General features: G+C 37.8%; 1 protein-coding gene across 1 annotated transcript in view; it reads left to right on the top strand.

Annotated features, from left to right (window-relative positions):
- The window catches only part of CLSTN2 (calsyntenin 2), a 200,297-nt gene that overhangs the window by 143,173 nt on the left and 36,245 nt on the right, over positions 1-20,879 (top strand). The window contains exons 6-7 of the mRNA XM_027685989.1: positions 3,081-3,329; positions 4,184-4,305. Of these exons, the coding sequence (XP_027541790.1) occupies positions 3,081-3,329; positions 4,184-4,305 (371 nt within the window). The remainder of the gene's footprint in view (positions 1-3,080; positions 3,330-4,183; positions 4,306-20,879) is intronic.

Here is a 20,879-nt window from a genome sequence, read left to right as displayed (position 1 = left end):
AAAAGCCTGAATTTTTTTCTACCAGCAAAAAATCACTGTGCGACTGCAGAGAGTGCAGAACTGAGTGATCACACACAGCTCTGTGCTGTAGCAAATGCAAGGCTCTCTCTGTATAGTTAAAGACTCAGTTTATAAATCCTGTGCTCGTTTCTTCATTTATCTGTTGGAAATCTGGAGAATACAGATGCTGAGGACAGTACATTAAAATTCATTGTTGTATGGTGTATGGTTTAAGTCTGCTTTTCCATAAGTCTGTGATTTGCACTCACTTTGATGGTCAGGGTGGGCAGCTTAAATGATTAAATTACACTTGAGTCATTTTTAAAGTCAAGGAGTTATTATTGTTGTGCCTCAAAGCATTTTAGTAGGCATTTTTTCACCTTGTCATCTGACAATAATAAAAAGTAAAGGCTGTCTAAAAGACACAATTTGGACTGCAAAAACATATCCAGTATAAATCACACTAAAACCAAGAATTGGTTAAAGACCCTGGAATCTAGTGGAAAGATGGGTATGGTGCTGTGTTCTTTCCCTCTAAATGTAGATAAAATAGAAAATAATGGGCTTGCTAATTTTCACCTACGGCAATTAGGAAACTGAGGCATGGAAACACTGATTCAAGGCCATGCTCCAGGTAAGATCCCACCCTCTCTCCTTTATCCTGGGTTGTGTAGCTTTGCAAGAAGCTCAAAGAAAATTGATCTGATCAAAAAGTATAATTTGGGCTTGATGTTGTTGGCTGATTAGCTTTGAGCTCAGCCAGGAGGCTGGTCCAGTTCAGGAGGCAGCATCACTCTGTGCTTATCCTGGCACGAAGTTTGGAGCCCAGATATGCAGGACTGGGAGAGGAGGTGGGGCCAACTGCATAAATTGCTTGCGAAAACAAGCACTTTAATATGCAAGGGTTACCTCGAGGGTCTCAGTCCAAAACTGTGCTTCATCAGTGGCTCCTGCATTATTCTGGAAGCATTGTAGAAGAGAAGGACATCAGTCACTACATTTTTGGAGTGCACTGATCCACTGGCATGACAAGACTGTGCTGGGAACGCCTCCAGATACATCCTGCTTGCACTGCTCCCGGTCTGTCTGTGTACATGGCTGAGCAGCCTGGGACTCTGGCTGGATTTATGAAGATAGAAAAAGCATATTTATTCCAGCTAAATCTCCCAAGCACATAATCCAGTGGTTTTTCACAGGGCAGGATTAACACACACTAACAGGATGAGATTCCAAGCTAACCCATAAATCTCCATAAAAATATGGGCAGATAAAGTAGAACCTGTTGAGCTCTGTGCTGATTACCCAAATGCTCTTACACAAGCCTGTCCTTAAGTTGGGAAAATAAAGTTTACCTGGGCAGCTTGACAAACCAGAGTTTAACAAGCTGTATGGGAGTGTTCAAGGCCAGGTTGGATGGGGCTAGTGGGAGGTGTCCCTGCCATGGCAGGGGGATTGGAACAAGATGATCTTTAAGGACTGGTCCAACCCAAACCATTCTATGGTTCTGTGAATATGAGAGAATTCCATTTTGGAGTTTCCCCTCAGATTCATTCTATTGGAAAAAATAGATCTTTCCAAATTTTCATGGCCAGAGTAGATAGAGTGAGAGATGAAGCTTATTTACACCCATAATTTACCTAATATAAGCATATGCCCATTTAAAAGCATATTTCCTTTGAAAATATACCATGGTGCAAGGAATTTCTGCTCCTTCTGTAAGTTTAAAAAAATGAACCTAAAAATTAGCACAAAAGAAAATTGTGTGAAAATGATGATGTTTCTTGTGTTCTGTGCAAATAATTTTATTTTTTAGTGACTTGAATGAAAGAAAACAAAACACAGTTTGTCACAAATTGTGCCATCTGGATAAACTGAGTTTGATGTATTCCTGTTGGTAACATCTGGGTATTTAAGCAATGCAGTGTGGTGTATTATCCAGAATTACAATTTATAAAAGGAATACACTTTGTGCTCAAACTCTAAGCATGTAGGTGTTAGGTTTGATATTGCTATCACTTCAAAATAGCCTCATTTTACAGTAATAAATTTTGGAGAATTGTCAAGGCATTCAGTTAGTGAGTGATGTGAATGTTTTCATATCATTACTATAATACCTTTTTAAAAATCCATATGATACATTTCCACACAGTCTTGGCTTAAAATTTTGCACTCCTGCAGAGAGCTGGGATCTTTCTTCTCTCCTTGGATGCTGAAGGAGGGAAGAGCATCTTAGCAGGGGATTTTTTATGCAGTCGCGGTTTGTTCACCATATTCTTACTTGACAAAGCATCAACAAGAATACAAAGGTTGTTTGTGCTTTTTACTCTTGGAATCATATTTTCCACTAAATGCTGTCTTTCCCCAGCAAGGTAAATGCTCTGGGTGTTTTTAATAGTACCTGACAGTTGTTAAGCTGTAAGAAAACATAGATCTGTGAAGAACTGTGCTATTTTATCAGGGCTTGGCACCACCATGTTTTCCATCTCAGTCCATCATTAGATAAAAACACATAGAGTTACAACCATAAAGTATGTGCCATAAACCAGCCTTAAAGTGATATTATTTGTTTTAGGGTGAATGCTACATATATAGTGACATTCATACCAATGTTATTGTGAATATCTGTGACTGTCTACTGGACATTACGTGACTTGTCCCACCTACATTCATCCCCCCCCGTACTGCATTTTACAACACAACATACCCACATACCATATATCTTCATACTGTCAGAGAGGGAAGATTAATGAAGAAAATTTGGGTTTGGTCTTAGAAGTTCTTGAAATAACTGAAGAAATGTCATTAGTGAATTATAGAAAATAATGAAAATTTTCAAGAAGATAACTTTAAATATTTTCTCTAGTTTTCTGTGCAATACCTTTAATCTAGAAAAATCTTGCTGCTTTGCAATGGTTGATATTTTGGAATGTTTATATGGCTTGGCATCGGAGCTAATAGGACCATTTGGGTATTAAAAATAATCTAAAGAGTGGCAATCAGAACCTTGGCCTATATTACATTAATCTTCACAGCTTTTTCATTAGTCTCTCATCCTGTTACTCATTATATGTAATTTGCAGGAGCTTCCTCAGGTGCCATTGACCTGTTACCATCTCCCAGTACAACAACTAACTGGACAGCTGGGCTTGTCATGGATGGCAATGACATAATTTTTAAATTTGATGGAAAGCAAGGAGCCAAAATCCCAGATGGAATAGTCCCAAAAAATTTAACTGATCAATTCACCATCACTTTGTGGATGAAACATGGACCTAGTCCTGGATTAAGAGCTGAGAAAGAGACTATTCTCTGCAACTCTGACAAGACAGGTGAGTCTATGTGTTGAAAAAATGTTATGCAAAGGGAATATCAACATTAGTAGAGTGTTATCATCTCTCCTCATTTAATTTGGTTTGAGAAAAAAGCTAGGTTGGTGCCACCCTAAGCATCACTGACTTAAGAGCTTACTGGGGAGACTGATGACTGCCTAAATATCAAACATTGGTTCTTCTCTTGGGTAACACAGCTGTAGATTTTCACAGAATCACAGAATATGCTGAGTTGGAAGGGACCCCACGAGGGTCATTGAGTCCAACTCCTGACCCTGCACAGGACCATTCCCAAGAGTCACACCATGTGCCTGAGAGTGCTGTTCAAACACCCCTTGAACTCTGTCAGGTTTGTTGCTGTGCCCACTGCCCTGGGGAGCCTGTTCAGTGCCCAACCACCCTCTGGGGGAAGAACCATTTTCTAATATCCAACCTAAACTTCCCCGACACAACATCAGGCCATTCCTTCGGGTCCTGTCACTGGTCACCACAGAGCAGAGATCAGTGCCTGCCCCTCCTCTTCCCCTCACGAGGAAGTTGTAACTGCAATGAGGTCTCCCCTCAGTCTCCTCTTCTCCAGGCTAAGCAGACCAAGTCCTCTCAGCCGCCCCTCATAAAGCTTCCCCCCAAGGCCCTTCACCATCTTCATTGCTCTGCTTTGGACACTCTAATAGCTTTAATAGCTTAACATTTTATAGGAATAGAAATTAGTTCTTTTGGTGTTTGTGTGTTTTTTTTTTTTATTATTTGGTTGGGATTTGTCTTTTAGGTGTATAATGCTTTCAAACACATTCCCCTAACCCACAGTGTTGGTGATGGTTCAGGTCACTGATGGTGTCGGTCCCTCCTTTCAGAGATGAACAGGCACCACTACGCCCTGTACGTGCACAACTGCAGACTCGTGTTCCTGCTGCGCAAGGACTTCGACCAGGCCGACACCTTCCGGCCTGCCGAATTCCACTGGAAACTGGATCAGGTACCCTGCTCCTCTCTTATCTGTATCCCCATCTCAAAACCATGGAGAACAACTCCAATCCCACCATAGCTGCCCTGGGAAATCTGAAGTCTGTGTCAGTTATGCTGCAACTTGTAACTGTTATGACTCTAATTGGGATCCACATAAAAAGATCTGAGTTAACTTGGTTGAGTCATTTTATACACTAGGGTTTTTAATTGAATCATTTGAAATGGTAAGTAGGGATTTATATCCTTTGGCAATGGATAGAGACATGACATTGCATATAGTTCCCTAAAAGTTTTCCATTTATCATTTTTTAAAAATCTGCTTTATCAGCACAATGGAAGTGATGGAAACCTTTTCTGTAAAGACTATGCTGACACACAGGCATTTGTAATGTAGTGTAAAGCCAAGCTGCAGACTTCTTCTTTATCTGCTCTGCTGTATGTAATGTCTCTTTATTATTAAGAGTATATCACAAGAAAATTATTATCAAAGAGATAAGAGTTGCCTTTCATAGTTTTATTAATTTTAAGCAGGATAAGGATCATTTAGATGAAAGGAGACAGACTTCAGCAAAGCAGTATTTTCTCAAAGCAAGTTTTTTCATATTTCTGAGTCCAAACTATGATATTGAAGATGTAGATATATAGGAATGTTTACTTTTCTAATGCAGCTTCTAAATATATATATCAAAATATGATCTTCATTGTGATTATCAGATGAGTGTGGTAAGAAAGCATGTGATGACCATAGCACTTGCTTTGCATTTACACTGACCAGTCTGGAATCAGTTTCTGCTGGACTGGATATGAAATCTTACAGTGTCTCAAAGCAAATTTACAATAAATCATGTTGAAGATTGCAAGTCAGGAGTACCTGATGTCACTCCAGATAATGCTGTTCTGAGCATGGATTTCTATTTTTAAACTCTTTGCTAAGCATCTAAATTAATGATAATACAAAGTTTGTGTTATCAGTCAGTGCAGTCAGCTTTAATAACCTTACAGTGAGAATGTCCTCTCAACAACTGAAATTTGTGTGTAACTCTTGTAACTTGACCATGAACCTTCCTAACTTCTACTGAAAACTCCTACATGATGGAAACTACAGATAGAAAAGATTTTTTAGGTCACGTGATTGATTTCCTTTTATTTGGCTACTGTCAGTTGATTTCCACTGTATATTTTCAGCTGTTCTTTCTAGCTGAAAAAGAAAGTAAGATTAAAGTATAAATAAAGTTTTTTATGGGTTGTGTGACCAGACTTCCATGAAGATAAATTTATACTGTCATGGTGATACTGTTGTAAGTTTTGTCATGAAGGGACCTCATAAAGATTGCTTCTTTACTTCTTCTTCATGCTCCATCTGGCCTATATGGTAGAGTAAATTAAAAGAAACTGAAGATAAAACATATGTGAATAGTGGGCTGATAAGGAACTTGCATGGTTTTGAAGACAAGGCAGTCAGAAGCTTTTACTTCCAAGTAATAAAATTATGCCAGCTTCTAATTATATACCCAGAGTGGTCTACCTTAGAAAGCACAGGATATTTTAAAACCGCATCAAAAAACAAGTTATGATCCCATTCAATATGAAAAGAAGCTAGACTAGACTTAAAAAAGTAGATTTAACTGCTCTAGATGCTTAAGTTGTTTATTTGCATACTTAGACATTGAAATACCTCTGGAAACCTCATCTTAAGAACAGTTCATTCTGTAGTGGCATATCCTCAGATTCCTTGTTGTTGCTTTTTGGTTTTTTAAGAAAAGCCTGGGAATTAGGCTTTACCTAAGTGCTGTCCATGCTCTGACCATGCACTGATACAGGATGCTGTGGGTGGCATTGCATGTATGACTCTGTAAGACAATGCCACAACTGGTAGCAAGCACAGACATAGCACAGTAAAAGAGCACTTTATTGCTGAGCTCACTTTATGAGCGTGACAACAATCCATAGCTTGTTTTTGCTGAGAGGAATCTGGTGACCTTGGAATAGGGTGAAGCATGAACTAGTGAAATCATTTATCATTCTTACTGTGGAACAGTAAAATTTATGATACCAGCTGCTTTGGGCTGTATCTACTCCACAAGACTACTCATTGTTTCAAGGCACTGACCAAGAAGGTGAGCTTATTGTCATTCCAAGTTTAATTTAATTTTCTAGCTCTCGTTTTTGTCGTGGGTGCTTATGGCACACAGCTTAGTTGCAGACTCCATTCTTGGCCGAGTACAAGGATCCACATAACATGCACCTGAGAGGTGCATCTGAAGCCTCATGTTACCACATGACCATAACAGTCTTGCATAAAAGTGCCTGAAACTTTTACATAGTAGTGGCTGCCAAGTTATCTCCAGGAAGATTGTGTCTTTAAGTTGGTTCATAAACCTAAGGATTTATTTGAAGTGTGGCTTTCAGCGTATTTAGCCCTGTTTGTCACATTAGACTGAATGGCCTTTGCAAGGTGAATTTTTTGCTTACTGTGCTAAGGATGCACAACCTGATAGTGCTGTAACCCTGGGCATGTGTGCCTTTAGTGTGACCTGTTAACACAGGAGATGAGTGTCTGCAGAAGATGCTGCTAATCAGAGGTAACAGACTTTAAACTGAAGGCATCCTTGTTACTTATAAGAAACATTGCGGGGGGGGGGGGATTAGATAGTCCAGTTTCATCCTTTTTGAAATAAACTATCTTAGTTATGGGAGAATCCATTACCAGTAATCTGGGAAAAAGGTACGGAAAGAACCATGTTAAAGAAAACCAGTTCAAGACTGTAATGCTGGGTTATAAAAACTGTTGTTTTCCCCAACAACTGCAACAGATGCCCAGGTAGAGGTGGTTTCTTCCCTTTACTTGTTCCAGTTTCCTTGGAAATGCAGGTGTTACCTTTGTTTCAGAATCATGACCTTATTCCTGAGTTTCCCATGCAAAGGTATAAATTGAGTATCACGATGTGTTTGTCAGCTTTTTTTGTGATTTCTTTTCTCATATTTAACTACTAGACACTTTTTAAACCCGAGACCTTATTGCAAAAAGTTTTGTTACCAAAGTCAGTAAAAGGCACTTAAATCACTATCTAATTGTTTCAAATGGATAGAAAGATAGATGTGATTTTAAGTTAATTATTTAGGCAGACAAATATACATTTGGGCTATCTAAGAATAATATATAAAATATAAAAACTGTTTCTTTGAAATTCTTGGAAAGCTGTGAACCAAATCAAAATAATAGTTTGGATAATGAAGCAAGGCATTCAAGCATTTGGTGACAGTGGAAAACCTACCATTAAATAGGACAATGCACACTGTATTTCACACTCTGTTCATCACAGATATTACATTTTTCATACAAATATGAGGACAGCCAAGCCAAAAGGCATTTTTCCTTCCCCCAAATAAATAAAATAGGGACACTTTTTTTTAGTGGAAGAAGGCATCTGAGCCAGAAATTAACAATTTTTTCACGTACTTATTTTTATTCACAATGGAAAATTATTTTCAGGATGTTATCACCCTGAAAATAGTCTTCCAGCCCACAGGCAAAATTGATATTGATCCCATTAAAAAACAGGGAGTGTGCTGCGTGATCTGGAGTCATCCTAAGTCAGCAAAAAATTTTCTAATTTCTTTTCTAAGATGAAATAAATTCCTTTGAATAATGCAAAATAAACCTGCAGTGCTTTTAATTGTGGAAAAGCCCCAAACACTCGCTTGTAAAACAGGAAGTAGAGAAAGAGATTTAGATAAATCTGAATATGCTGCAATCTGTGTCTTTGTGAGCATGTAGATGCTGAAGCATCAAGGCAAGGCCTCCATTTGCATTTAATCATTTCACCCACCACACACACACAAGTAGGGTCTTCTACCCACAGAAAGCAGCCATGTCCAGTCAAGCCCTTCATCCCCAGCTGCTGTGCAAGGACATTATAGACAAGGAACTGACTTCTGAAGAAATTTATATTGCATGATAAGAGAGTAAAGTGACATTGATTTGGTATCTGGACTTTTTTTTTTTTAAATAGCAGCATTTTTCTGAATGAAAGTTGTTCTTATATGCTGGATTTTTAGAAACTGATTGGTTGTGTGCATCTGGTTTTGAGAACACCAATCACATAATGAAAACTGTAAGTGGCCTCCCTCTCAGAGAGAGAGAAAATGAGTGAATATTGAGGGACAGAAGACAGTATTCTCAGTCCTAGAGGGTTAAGGGTTCACCAAGGAGACAGGATGGTGCAAGTTTCCATCATCTCTGTGCATGAAATTTCCCCTCTTAGATAAGAGACCTCAGGCTTGCCAGTCCCATACTTTCCAACATGCACTGCTTTATGCATACACCTTTAGTAAAACTATGGAGAGAAATCAGATTTTTTCCTATAGAACCAGTAAGAGAGAAATCATAAATGAATCACACTAATCCTGCAACAGAGATGAAATAATTCCAGAACTTAAAAAGTCTTTGCAGCATCCATGACACCTCAAGTGTGTAACATTATAGCCCTGTCTATTCTGACTCAGTTTATTGCCAGTTTCCATCTTTAAATGCTATTTTGACAGATTTTTATTCAGCATCCTGCTTCAAAACAGTTTTTGGTAGCACAAGGATGAGTCAGCAGTCACCAGCTGATAAATTCCCAAAAATTTTCTTTGAGATCCCAACTGAAAGAAGCTCATTTAATATATGTTTTTAATGGAACTGCTACATCACTGCTAATAACAAAATCTTGACAAACTGCTCCCAGTGGCTGTCCAGAACTTGCTTTATGGCATACAAAGTTCCTTTGGGCCAGCTCTGAAGTACTGCCTACAGATTGATCTGGTGATGTGCATTTCTGATTTCTGCAGTCCAGCCCAGTGTGAAATGCACTGACTGCTCTGTGCTTCTGTAAAACTTCTGCGACCCTTAAGGAGCAACCAAGCTGAGTATTTTATCATTTCTATATTTTCATTTGCTTGAAATTACTTGGATATGTTTCTGTTTTTATGTTCTGTATTTTGCAGTTTTCTCAATTTTCTGACCGTGGCAGCTTTATTACAATGGTTTGGGATTTTCAGACCTGTTTGTGCTGTCCTACTGTTCCCAAAGACTTAAGATGAGTGAGAACAACTCTTATGAAAATGATACCTGTTATGTGTTGTCTTTTGGCTCTTGCATGGGAAACTGTTCTTCAGATATGTAGTTATGGTTGTTACCAAGGGAAGTTAGAACTATTGCAACCACTAAGCCCTTTAGACCCTAAGACACCTACTTTTTTTGATCAAATCAGACAAAAAAGAAAAAAAGGAAGGAAATTCTGCAAAGAATAAAAGGGAATTTAAAACTGGCTATAGTATCATGAGATAATAACAAGTATAATGCTCTTTCAGCACACTGTGGGAAGGCCTCAACAAATTCTTAGAGAATATCTTGATAGGGAGTTATTAATATGCCTAAACAAGCTGGATTAAAGTGTCTGTTAACTTACCCTGTTCCTACAGTACTCTGGGAACTCTAGAAATATAAAGCCTAGTGTAGCAATGGATGTATGGAAAAAGTCCTGCCAAAGATGGACTGGTGAATCAGAAGTTTTTAATGTTGTTTAAACACGTGTTTAGATGGCTTTTTGCAGAGTCACTGCTCTTTCCCCATACCTTCTGTGAGACTCCTTATCTCTCAGGCAGGAGTGTCCTGGGAAGATGTCCCAAGGTGCTCTCATTGGTCCTTTGTTAACCCCTTCCTTATTTGGCTGTAAACTCCTTACCTGATTGTAAGACCCCCTCACCTGTGATTGGTCCCCTTTGACCCTCCCAAGAGCTATATAAACCCCCATCCCACAATAAACTTCCTCTTTCGTCCGTCTCTTCCCTGGTGGTCTGGTGAGTGCTCCTTTGTGGAGTCTCAGGCCACGTGGGTGGGGGCAGGGTGGAAGGGCATACACCTTCCAGGTTATGGACTGAAGCCAGGCCTGAAGGATTCTCCCCCTCCAACTAGTCAACCGTAGCCTAGGACTGAAATTCCCTATCAAGCTATAATGCGAAGGTGAATAGTCACATTTGCTTTCTTATTTTTCAGCTATTGCTAATATTTATATTTTACACTGTCCCTGATTTATCACTTGTGCCACCAGAGTTTCTACAGAACATGCACAAACTGTTTTGAAAATGTTGCTGAAGAGCCAGAGCTGTTACTTGGGCAATTTCCTGAGGCACCTCAGTTTATCTTTCAAAAAAAGCAGGTTGGCTTTGGAGCATTCAGGTGGTGGTTGTAGCATTTCACCAAGGTAGAACTGACATCTTTGTCCTCCCAAACGCAGGTTAGGAGAAAAAGAGGCTGTGCTATCAATAAATATAAATTCATTTTTGTATGTGTACGAGCTGTTTATTCCAGCCTTAGAGATTTCTGGATGTCCGTAGTTCAGGAAGAAAGTATGGTGTTGATTTTCCATTGATTTGCTTTCCACATCTTGGTAGTCTCTTGGCAATGTCAAAGGCTAGAAAGGCATATGTTTAAGCACATGATGAAAAATTATGTAAAAATGCAAAACTGAGCAGCTTTTCTAGTTATACAGTTAAAAAATAAACACAGGGTGTAGTCATCAAGTATTACTGAACTGACATGTTTGCTTGATGCAATTTAGTGACAAGAAAGGTGGATTATAATAGAATTATTTCATCATGAATGAACTACGGATCTAATTTACTAAGACATATGGAAGTTACAGCATGACAGCACAAAGACATGCTGCAGATACAGTACATAATCAGGGTTTTCAGGTGCTTTTATCTGTCAGTATGATTAAGCAATTTCATTATTTAAAGTTGTAATTAAGCCATCCATATTTTTGAAACCCATTGTGAACATCCGTATTACACATTACGAGTTTCAAGGCTACAAAAGCAGCTCAGAGCCTGCATGCAAATTAGTTTGCAAACTCCTACAGTGTTGTCACAATGCAACAGTGAATGTATATTACACAGAAAGGTTCTTATTTGAAAGCTGTTTTTTTTCCTAATGCAGTTATTTACTTGCACCCACCAAGGCAAAAAAAAGGAATCCTCATTCCAGGAATGCTGGGTCCGACAGATCAGAGTCTGATGAAGCTCATCACTGATTATTTCAGCTCATTAGGCCACAGAGAATGCAGCAGGTTGTTCTGCCCAGCTGGTGCTGTGCAGAAGACACCCTAGGGCATGTGTTTTTCTGAGGGCAATGGAGTTGCTTCTTATGGAATAGAGGTTGGTAGACAGTAGGAAATAATATGGAAAACTTTCCTGGCCAATATCCAAAGCAGAATTAACGGCAAGAGGGAATCATTTGCACAGCTCAAGAGCAGGTGCTGGGTTGAGAAGAGCATGATATTAATAATGGGAAATTCTGGCAAATGCAATAGAAGGGTAGATCACATTATGGTCAGATTCCAGTGAGCTCAGTCTGCCGCACTGAGAAAGCGGAATGGAAATCTTCCATTTGCATTGTTGTCCATAAATCCAACTTATTAGACTAGAAAACGGAAGCTTACAGAAATCAAATTGTTTTCTACTGAAATGTCCATTAAAAAGGAAGTAGAACTTGATCTACTAATCTGAAGTAGAACTTTATCTACTAATCTTCCCTTTCTATACTTTACCCACCAAATTTTATTTTCTTATATTTATTATTCAATTTGTACTGGATGTACATGGTGCAACCTTGGCAAAGAAAGAGATGGACTTTATATGTCATCTTAAAATTCCTTCCAGCCTTATATATGACCCTTCATGTAATGCCTAATATTCTAAAAGTATATTATTATGCTTGTTAATGGTTTAATAAAACTTATATCAGTAATTTGTCATGTGAGAGTAACCATATAAATAACTCCACACCCAAGACTGTAGAAGTCATTTAGCTGTAGTATGGATTTGTCAGTTCTCACTACACCACCTCCATAGATCATTGAAATCAATATTCTTATTTGCAGAACTCCTGGGATGCATTAGGAATGACTGTGGTGGGTAAACCAAATATTTGATTTACAGGATTTTAAAGAAAGATCAATTTCACTTCTCATAAAGAGCTCTACTTTTTAAAAAATATGGACTGTCTAAAGACATAGATTTAAAAAACACTCTTTACGTTCACCAGGCTTTCAGAAGAATTGATGTCTATTGGCCATATTGAACTTTTATGATATTAGTGTGTTTATTTGCTGCAGAAAGTAAAAAATTCCTGAGGGCTGCATTAAGCACCTGCAGAAATTATAAGCCAGTGCTTCCACTGATGTGAATCTGTGCAGTTCTCAGTGCAGCTGCTCCTGCGCTGGCTTTTCTTTCTTACGAAATGAATATTCACTCTCTAAGAACAAAGGGAACATCAGCAGCTTTTAAATAAGATCAGGGTAACTGTGAAGGTTTTTAGTTCAATGCCACCATTTAAAAATACAGTCTTCAGGTTGAGTTTGGAGCTGTCAGCTTTGCCAGAGCATGACAAAGCCAGGATTACTTCAAAATTTAACATTAACCATCATCTCAGCCCTGATTAGGTTACGAATAATTGTCAATCCATTTATAGTTTTGTAGTAGTATTAGTGCTGGCTAGAAAATGGAAAACCTTATGAATAATTTTGTGTCTTAAAAGCATTTTTTACTTTAGAGTTGCACATTCTTTGTAAGCAGGAAATTAACCCTGCAGAAGTTTCCTAGGCAGGCAAAAGTAGGATCCTCACTTGAATTTTTCATTGGCAGAAGTTGTTTTCAAATGGAAGTCTAAGTGCAACTTTAATGTTAGAAACTGTGACTTTATTGAATCATAATTTTGTGAAAGTTCCTGACATTCTTTGGTGTTATTATTGATAGCTGGGATGGTTTTTAGTTTTAGGGGTTTTTAGCTATTTGCATATTAAAGTCATAACAATCCTCCATCAGCAAGTAAATTTCCCAAAAGAATCATCCCTATGACACAGATGTTGCACAGAGTTCTAGTAGTGTATTATAACATACCTTCCAATTTTAAAATACCCTCACAGCAGCTAGTTAAGTTCCTCATTTACTCAAACCTGCTTAAAAATAGACAAAAAACTGCAGACTGATACTGTGCAGATCTTCCTAGACCTGTGCTAGTATTCTTCCAAATGAACAGTTAATGGATTCAAGACACTCAAGAGTTTTACTGCATTTTTTTGAGCAGTTAATCAGAGTCCAGGGTCTTGCTAAGTTATTTTCCAATCTTACAATGGCTCTTTTATTACAAGTTCAGTCTTTTCCCTTTCAATTTTTTTATTCCAATTAACCTCTGGACTCAGATTTGTTCAGAGTACTTTACTGTTGTTGTTGTAATTGGATGCCTAGCCTGCATGGCATTTTTTATTCTTCCATAAGTGGCCTCACACACTCACCCAGGCATCTCTGCTGACATCCCTGGATTTGGCTGCACTCCTGAGTGAGGGTTTGCTGTCATGCTCCATGGCCAGCACAGAGACCCTGATTTTAAATTCAGTCTTCATTTTCCATATGCTGAATATTTAACCAAATGTGGCTGATTTAATGAAGATTCTTGCAGTAACTTATCAGCTAAAGTCAACAGGAGAACTGGGATCACAGTTCAGTGTATTACAATTCAAACAGAAAATTCTGTTATTAATCTGACTCTAGTGCGTATGCAGTGGAAGACCATTGTACTTTGTATGCAGAGGTGACAGGAAAGTCCAGTTTCCTTCAGATATCTGCCCTAAGGGAGCTTGGTGACTGTCAGACTTTGAGTCCTTGCAGGACTCTTCTTCCTTTCTTTCACTGTCACTTTCTAGTTCAAGTGGACTAATTGTGTTTTGATTTCAGAAATACACAGCCCTGAGCTGGCATACAATTCACCTCTGGACTTATCTTTAACTATTTCAGCAGTTACAGTGATTTCATGTCATTTAAGACTTCTATATTAATTGGCTTGAATTTATTATAATATACTTTAGGGGAGCATATTGGACATTTTGTCCTCAATATTCAGATTTTTTTCTTCTTTTTTTTCTTTAAAAAAAGTTATTTACAGTTTTGAAAATAAACACCTGAACGAACTATTTGAAAAAACTAAAAGACATATTTTTCAGTGTTTGGGTTTTTTTCCTGAAGAACCTCTTGTCCCATTTCTAGCAATAGTAATTTCATTTTAAGAATATGTCTGCAATCCAGCAGTCATTTTCCATCAGCAAAACAGTGCTTCACAGGGAAAATTTCAGCCAGTTCAACTGTGAATACATGTTTGAACCTTGAAATAATTACTTTAATGAGATCCATAAAACTTTAAGGGTTTGTGCAACACTGTTACTGAAAATTTCTTCCCACAGTCTATTTGTTTCATGTCCCTAACGTCAACCCAGAACTATTCTGGGATGTAGACCTTCAATGATGACTTGTTTCCTCCCATAAAAACACTAAGAACATGATCATGATTAGTACTGAAAGCAAGCTATATATTGACGAAATAACAACATTCTGAGGCAAAGTCACAAATATAGCTGATAACTAATTACCTCAGTACGGTATATAACATATAATCAGCCTGTCTGCAAAATGCCAGCTATGTAATTAAAGTCCCCATTTCAAGTAAAGAGACTGTGTATAATATTTGGGTTGTATAATTTCCTGACTTATCCCTGAGTATAAATACAGAACTGTGGATACACAACCATTCTTCGCTTCACAGAAATTATTAAGGTAGCCAAATATGACTCATTGTAACCTTTTAGCTGCATTAGAAACAAAATATCCTTTGCTTTTCTCTGTATTATGTCCTAATTGCCTTCTGGAACTGAAGTGAATCCAACACTAATCTGAATGGAGAAGGAGCATCTATTTCTGATGTGTCTTTCTGCTGCTGTGGGTCCCTCCATCTCAGGCTGCAGCAATATTCAAAACTGTAAAAGGGATGGGTTCCATGGGATTCACACCAAGTGCTTCTCTGGAGGTATCCTCTCAATTAAATGTGAGAGTTGTGTAAGAGCAGAAATTCTTTCATCTCTGATTTGCACTGTGCACCTTCAACACAGCAAATATCTTTCAAGCAAATCACCTTTCCCAAAACGTGGAAATTGTGAAAGGTGTTCAGTGCCTGTGTCAGCTCTGTCTTCCTTTGCTGAGTAGGTTTAAAGCAACCCTTGCAAGTAGTCTCAGCACTTCCTTCCGAGCTAGGAAACCTTTGAAGAGGGATTTGCCAGGTGATGGAAAGCCTTCAAAGAACCAGCAGTACCATTGCCTACAGAAGAGCTCTCCAGCCCAGGGCAGTGTTCAGGAGGGCTTTCTTCTGTGTGCAGAATAACCTGGGAATCCTGGCATTTTCCAGATAGTAGGTGAGAACAGAGGTATCAAGTCTGGATATTTATTTAATGAATTAAAACCAGCACCTGTGGGATTTGAATTGATAAGGGGAACCTAGTCTTTTGGTCTAACAAAGTGAGTGACGTGTGCAGGTGGGAATGTATGAGAGGGAGGAGACAGAAGGTGTCTTCAGAATGTGTTTTTAGAGTTGAGCACAAGTGTTTGCTCTCAAAAGCAAACAACCCCCAACCAGCCTGTTTTCTTTGTCTCTGGGGTCTAGTTTGCACTAATCACACCCTCTGTACCTTCCGAAAACCTGACTGAACCAAGCATTGTACTTCCTGAGACACCAGTAGCAAGGGAAGGATATATCATCCTATTTTGAACAATGACAACCTCCTTTATCTCAGTTTTGGAAAAGACATTAATAACGGAAAAATGTAAGACTAACACAGATTGGGCTTCAGTGTTATCCTTAATCTCTTCGGTAACTTCCCATTGATGTGCTCATGAACATAATGTGTACTCTTTGGAAATAAGGGTTTCACTCTTTGTAAAAGCATTAATAGCCAAAATTCAAAAAGTTGATTGAAAACTTTAATAAAATAATGTCAATCTGATATCAGGCCTCAGATGGTGAAACAAATGAGGTTTTGAGGCTCTTTCATTTACGTAGGTCAAAAGATCTGGTGGTTTTCATATTTTTCCCTTAATGTTATTCTTATTTGTTAAGCGGTAAATGTGTTCTGTTTGTGAATAATTCTCAAAGGCTATCTTCTGAAGCCTTTGCATTTTTTAATCTCTGATCATATATATAGATTTGGATATATCACATTTATAGTAGTTTCTGTAATGTAAAGAGATATTTAACAGAAAATTTATACTGACAAACCATAGTGTAGATCAATATCTGGCATATAAATAAAATAATCACAGAAGCCCTTTAAATTAGGGGGCAGGAAATTAAGCTTGTAATGTTTATTCTGGCTAAGATTTCGGTTGTTCTTTTCATTCCTCAGATTCAGGTAGGTAATGGTTGATCTTAAAAAGTGTTCCCATGTTTCATTATTAGGTAGAAAGTGCATTCATCTCAGAATATTGATCATTCTTTCCGTTTAGAAAGAAGCAGTTTTCCACCCTGATAGGACCAAGGAAGTATTTTATTGAGCCTGACAAGCTGCAACATTCATGGTGGGAGGTATAATGCCTCTTTCTTCCCTTTCTTTTTTTGCTCTCCTCAGCAGTAGATTTCCCAGGGCAAATCCAAGCTGACAATGGCCAAGCTGCATTTCCAAAGCAAAGTTCTTTGGATTATCCTTAATAGTTTTATTGATTTTTTTATGTATGCAGGTAACTCATTTTTTGGATATTGGTATGGGCTGCAAATAAATGGCAGTAACCATTATATTAACTGAGAGCCCCTCACAAGGACCATCAGTGTAACTTCCCCATTTAAAAGGGAAGATAATTGGAAGCAGTGGGTGTGTCCAATAAAATGCTGCTTTTGGTTTGGCTGCTAAAAATATATGAATGGGTGGGATGATCTTTTGAATAAAATTGACAAAGAGCATAGTTAAAGTTCCCACATTAATAGAACTGGGATATTATAATAATTTCCATCCACAAATATTACATGTGCAGGAACCGATCAAATGCTAATCTTTGTTTTAAATACCACATGAGGTGCTTTTCTAGATCACCTTCTGGCTTTGGTAACAGAAGGGGCTTCCATTGGCCAAATATCGATTTACAAAGAAAATTCTTCTTTGCCAATACTGATTTTTCAAGTGAACTTAAAACTTCTCTGAATAATTTTAAAGGAGTAAAAGGGAAGCTGGAGGCTTATTTGAAAACAGCATGTGGTTAGCATTCCTCGTTGTTGTTTTAGCATTATTTAAGCACTTGTTAAAATTAGTTTTAGGCTGTAGCTCATGTTACTTGCTGATGTGAAGAAGGTGGTAATTGTAAAGCACAGACTTATAGGGTAGCAATGAGTTTGGTGGGTCCTGTATCTGTAATTTTATTTTCTGTTACTGACTTACACCACAAATTGTCTAGTAGCAAATAATGTGAATGAGATTTAAAATTTGGTAAAAATTCCTTTTATAAATTATTTGGGGTTTTTAACACAGATTTATGAACCTCTGTAATAACCTTTCTATTACACAGTATTTCAAATGAGTCCTTGTTCTCCTAAGTTTAGTGGCATCCATTTGCATATTTACTCACTAAATATAGAAAATATCTGTTTTTGTAAGATATTTTGCCAAAACTCCCTATGTGTATGTGTTTCTATATTTTTGAGCAGGAGTTGCAGAGGAGATGTCATGTGTTCCATACTACCAGTGTGTGTTCAGGTCTGTGCAGCACTTGTAGACTTCCTATCCAATGGTGGGTTGACCTCAGCCATCTCTAACCTGGCAGCATTATGTGAATTTTCCAAGCAGTAATGCTGCAAATCTGGGAGTGCCACACTTCAGCTGTCTTTTGGCATTTGACTAAGACACGTCTTGTTTGAAAAACTGTGATAAGCTTTATATCAGAGTGGGGAGCTGGAAAGCTCACTGTGACTGTTAGGCCTGCATGTGGTGCACTCAGGTGATGCAGGGCTGTCTTTTTCCCCTTTTGCTGGAATGTGATGGTCAAATGTTGTAATGGTTTAATGCTGTCTACAGCTCTGTTAACTCGGAAGTTGAACTTTTGTCATTGTATAATGAATGTAAACAGATGGTAAATGCATTTCTTTTTCAATCATACTGTGTGCTTGTTTTCAAGAGGCAACAGACATCAGGTTGGGGTGTCTGCAGCCTGACTGAAGACACTAAATTTGGACCTTCATTTTCTTGTCACTGAATGAGCTTCTGAAGATTTTCTGCTGATGAAAGCTAAAGAGACTGTCAGTCTCTCTGAAACTCTTCAAAGTAATTTTTTTTTTCATTGACTTTATAGAGGATTTAGCTACCTATTTTATGAAGAGGAGACACACTTAAAATGCACAGCCAACTCTCACACCTAAATTACATAAAAGAAGTTATTGCCTCTTCTTCTAGCCCTGGGTGGCTTGTGGCCTGTATACTTATTTTTAAAATCTATAAAGACAAGAGAGAAGGAGCTATAAAGCATATGGGTCAAAAATAGCATCTCTCAGTCAAAGATCAGAGAGCACAGAATTGGTCACAGCTGGTTATGGTTAGTTGAGTATGAAAAGCTGAGCAGAAATTGCCTGCTGTAGGTGTGGCCAGTGTAGAGTTTTTCTACTGATAAACACTACTATATAAAGGGTTTACTCACCTTTTCGTTTCATGCTACTCTGTCGATGAATGAATGTGCAAGTCAAAAGTAATTATCTGCATTTTCTTAAAGACAAATTAATGAGGAGTCAGGATTTGAAGAGATTCAATGAACTCATGATCTCTACAAATTTGGAGTAGCACCTTTGAGATCTGTGGAAGTTCTGTGATATGAGCAATATTAGGCATAAAAACTTCATTTTACTGTGGGTTCTTTTCTTTTAATTTTCTACCATGCTGTGTTTTATTTTGGTTTGGGAACTTCTGAGTAGAATGCTCATGGAAATGCATGCATTTATTAAAGTGTTGTATTTGTTCTAATGAAGATGTTTAAATTTTTAGCCACTGTTAAAGGAATTTTAAAAAAATGCTAAGAAAGTCCAACAAATGTGGGCTTTTTTTGTGTAAAATGAACATTTTCTGATACCTAGTAAATACTTCTTCCTTAAGAGGATGACTAAACCCCAAAGTTACCTAATACTTAGTTTCTGAAAACTTTTTATTTTGTATGCTCTTATAGTTTCTCTTTTTTGTTTTTTTAAGAATTTTTAAATCAATTTGTTCAGCTACAAGCTGTGAAAGTACCCTGAAGTCTTTACAGTTAGAATAGTACATTTACAGCTGGTAGAATACTACAAATTGATCTGAGAAAATACATTGATACGAGCTCTTTGGAGTTTGTTCACTTTAGTGATTGTACCATGTGGATTTTTTGAAAACAGTGTTCCCTTTTCATTGTAAAACTTTAGAAATACGTAAATATTCTGCAACCTTGTTTTTTTAATTTATTTCACTTTAGGTTGTTATAACCCGCCCCCAAAGTCCATGTGTATGTATGTATATGCATATTTTTATATATCATACATTCATACATATATATGTACCACTAAAAGCTGCAAAGGATGGCACCATTGAATTGTTTTTAATATACCCTTCTCCACCCACCATCTCTCAGTAAGGTAAAAGTCTTCAGGTTCAGTACAGAGTTGAAAAGGGTCTTCTAAGAGTAAGACAGGAGAAGAATCTATCCAGATGAATGGCCAGATATATTTCAAATTAGAATGGTTTCTGATGGAAAAAGGCCAGCAGTGTTGTCATGCAGGATCTCATCAGGGGACTGCAAAGTAAAAAGCTGAGAGATGTCTTTCATTGTTATTTCATTCACTGTCCTTTCTTTTTCTGCTATTAATGAGTAGAAGTTTACCATGAGATTTTTTAAAATCCTTTCTGTTTTCACACACTGAAGGTTCATTTGCAGATGACTCAAATGTCATCTGTGGTTGGAATTAAGTTGGCTTCATTAAGCGATGGAATAATAGAGTGGATATTGTGATTACAAAAGGGGGCACAGGATGCCAAGATGAAAGGCAGAGATCTCCCTGCCTGGCAGAATGCCAGCAGCACGACAAGAGAACCTGCCTAACAGAGAGGTCAGCACTACAATTAACATCCTCCTCTAGCACATGGGGCAGGTAGTTCAGACAAAACCAGATCGTACATCTTGGAAAATTCAGTCAGAGCTGTACACTTAGCTCTTTTAAACTGATGATATGCACAAATCACATTAAAACCAACTCACAGTAATGAAAAATTTACCCCAGTTGCCACAGGGGGACTTGTAGTGTCTGTGTTCACCCTCTTTTTGAGATGAAAGACATTTGCTGTGTCTATCAACCTCCAAATAAAACACACTGCAGAGTTCTGCAAGATTCAGTTTTATCTCAGGAAAATCAAAGATCAAAACATGTCTTACATCTGTAAGTCTGGTGCTAAATACAGACTCACCTCTTTTAGGTCCTTCTTCTCTTTCTGCATTCATTTGAATGTACATGGAGGGGAAAGAGCTGAGGAGAGAGAAAAATAATTACTTTTATTTGTCACTACAAGGTAAATAAGAATTTCTGATTAAATACAACAAGGCATTTCCTGCGGGAACATCAGTAGCTATAAAGAAATATACTTGGTAAACATGCTATATAAATGTATTCCAGGAATTAGTTTGGGTAAATTGGTATTCTTGGGGTATTTCTCAAGGGAAAAA

This window comes from Neopelma chrysocephalum, unplaced genomic scaffold (assembly GCF_003984885.1).
Source record: "Neopelma chrysocephalum unplaced genomic scaffold, ASM398488v2 Primary Assembly neopelma1_70, whole genome shotgun sequence".
Classification (NCBI taxonomy): Eukaryota; Metazoa; Chordata; class Aves; order Passeriformes; family Pipridae; genus Neopelma; species Neopelma chrysocephalum.
The sequence above is the reverse complement of the archived record's forward strand: the minus strand, read 5'-3'. Positions and strand labels throughout refer to the sequence as shown.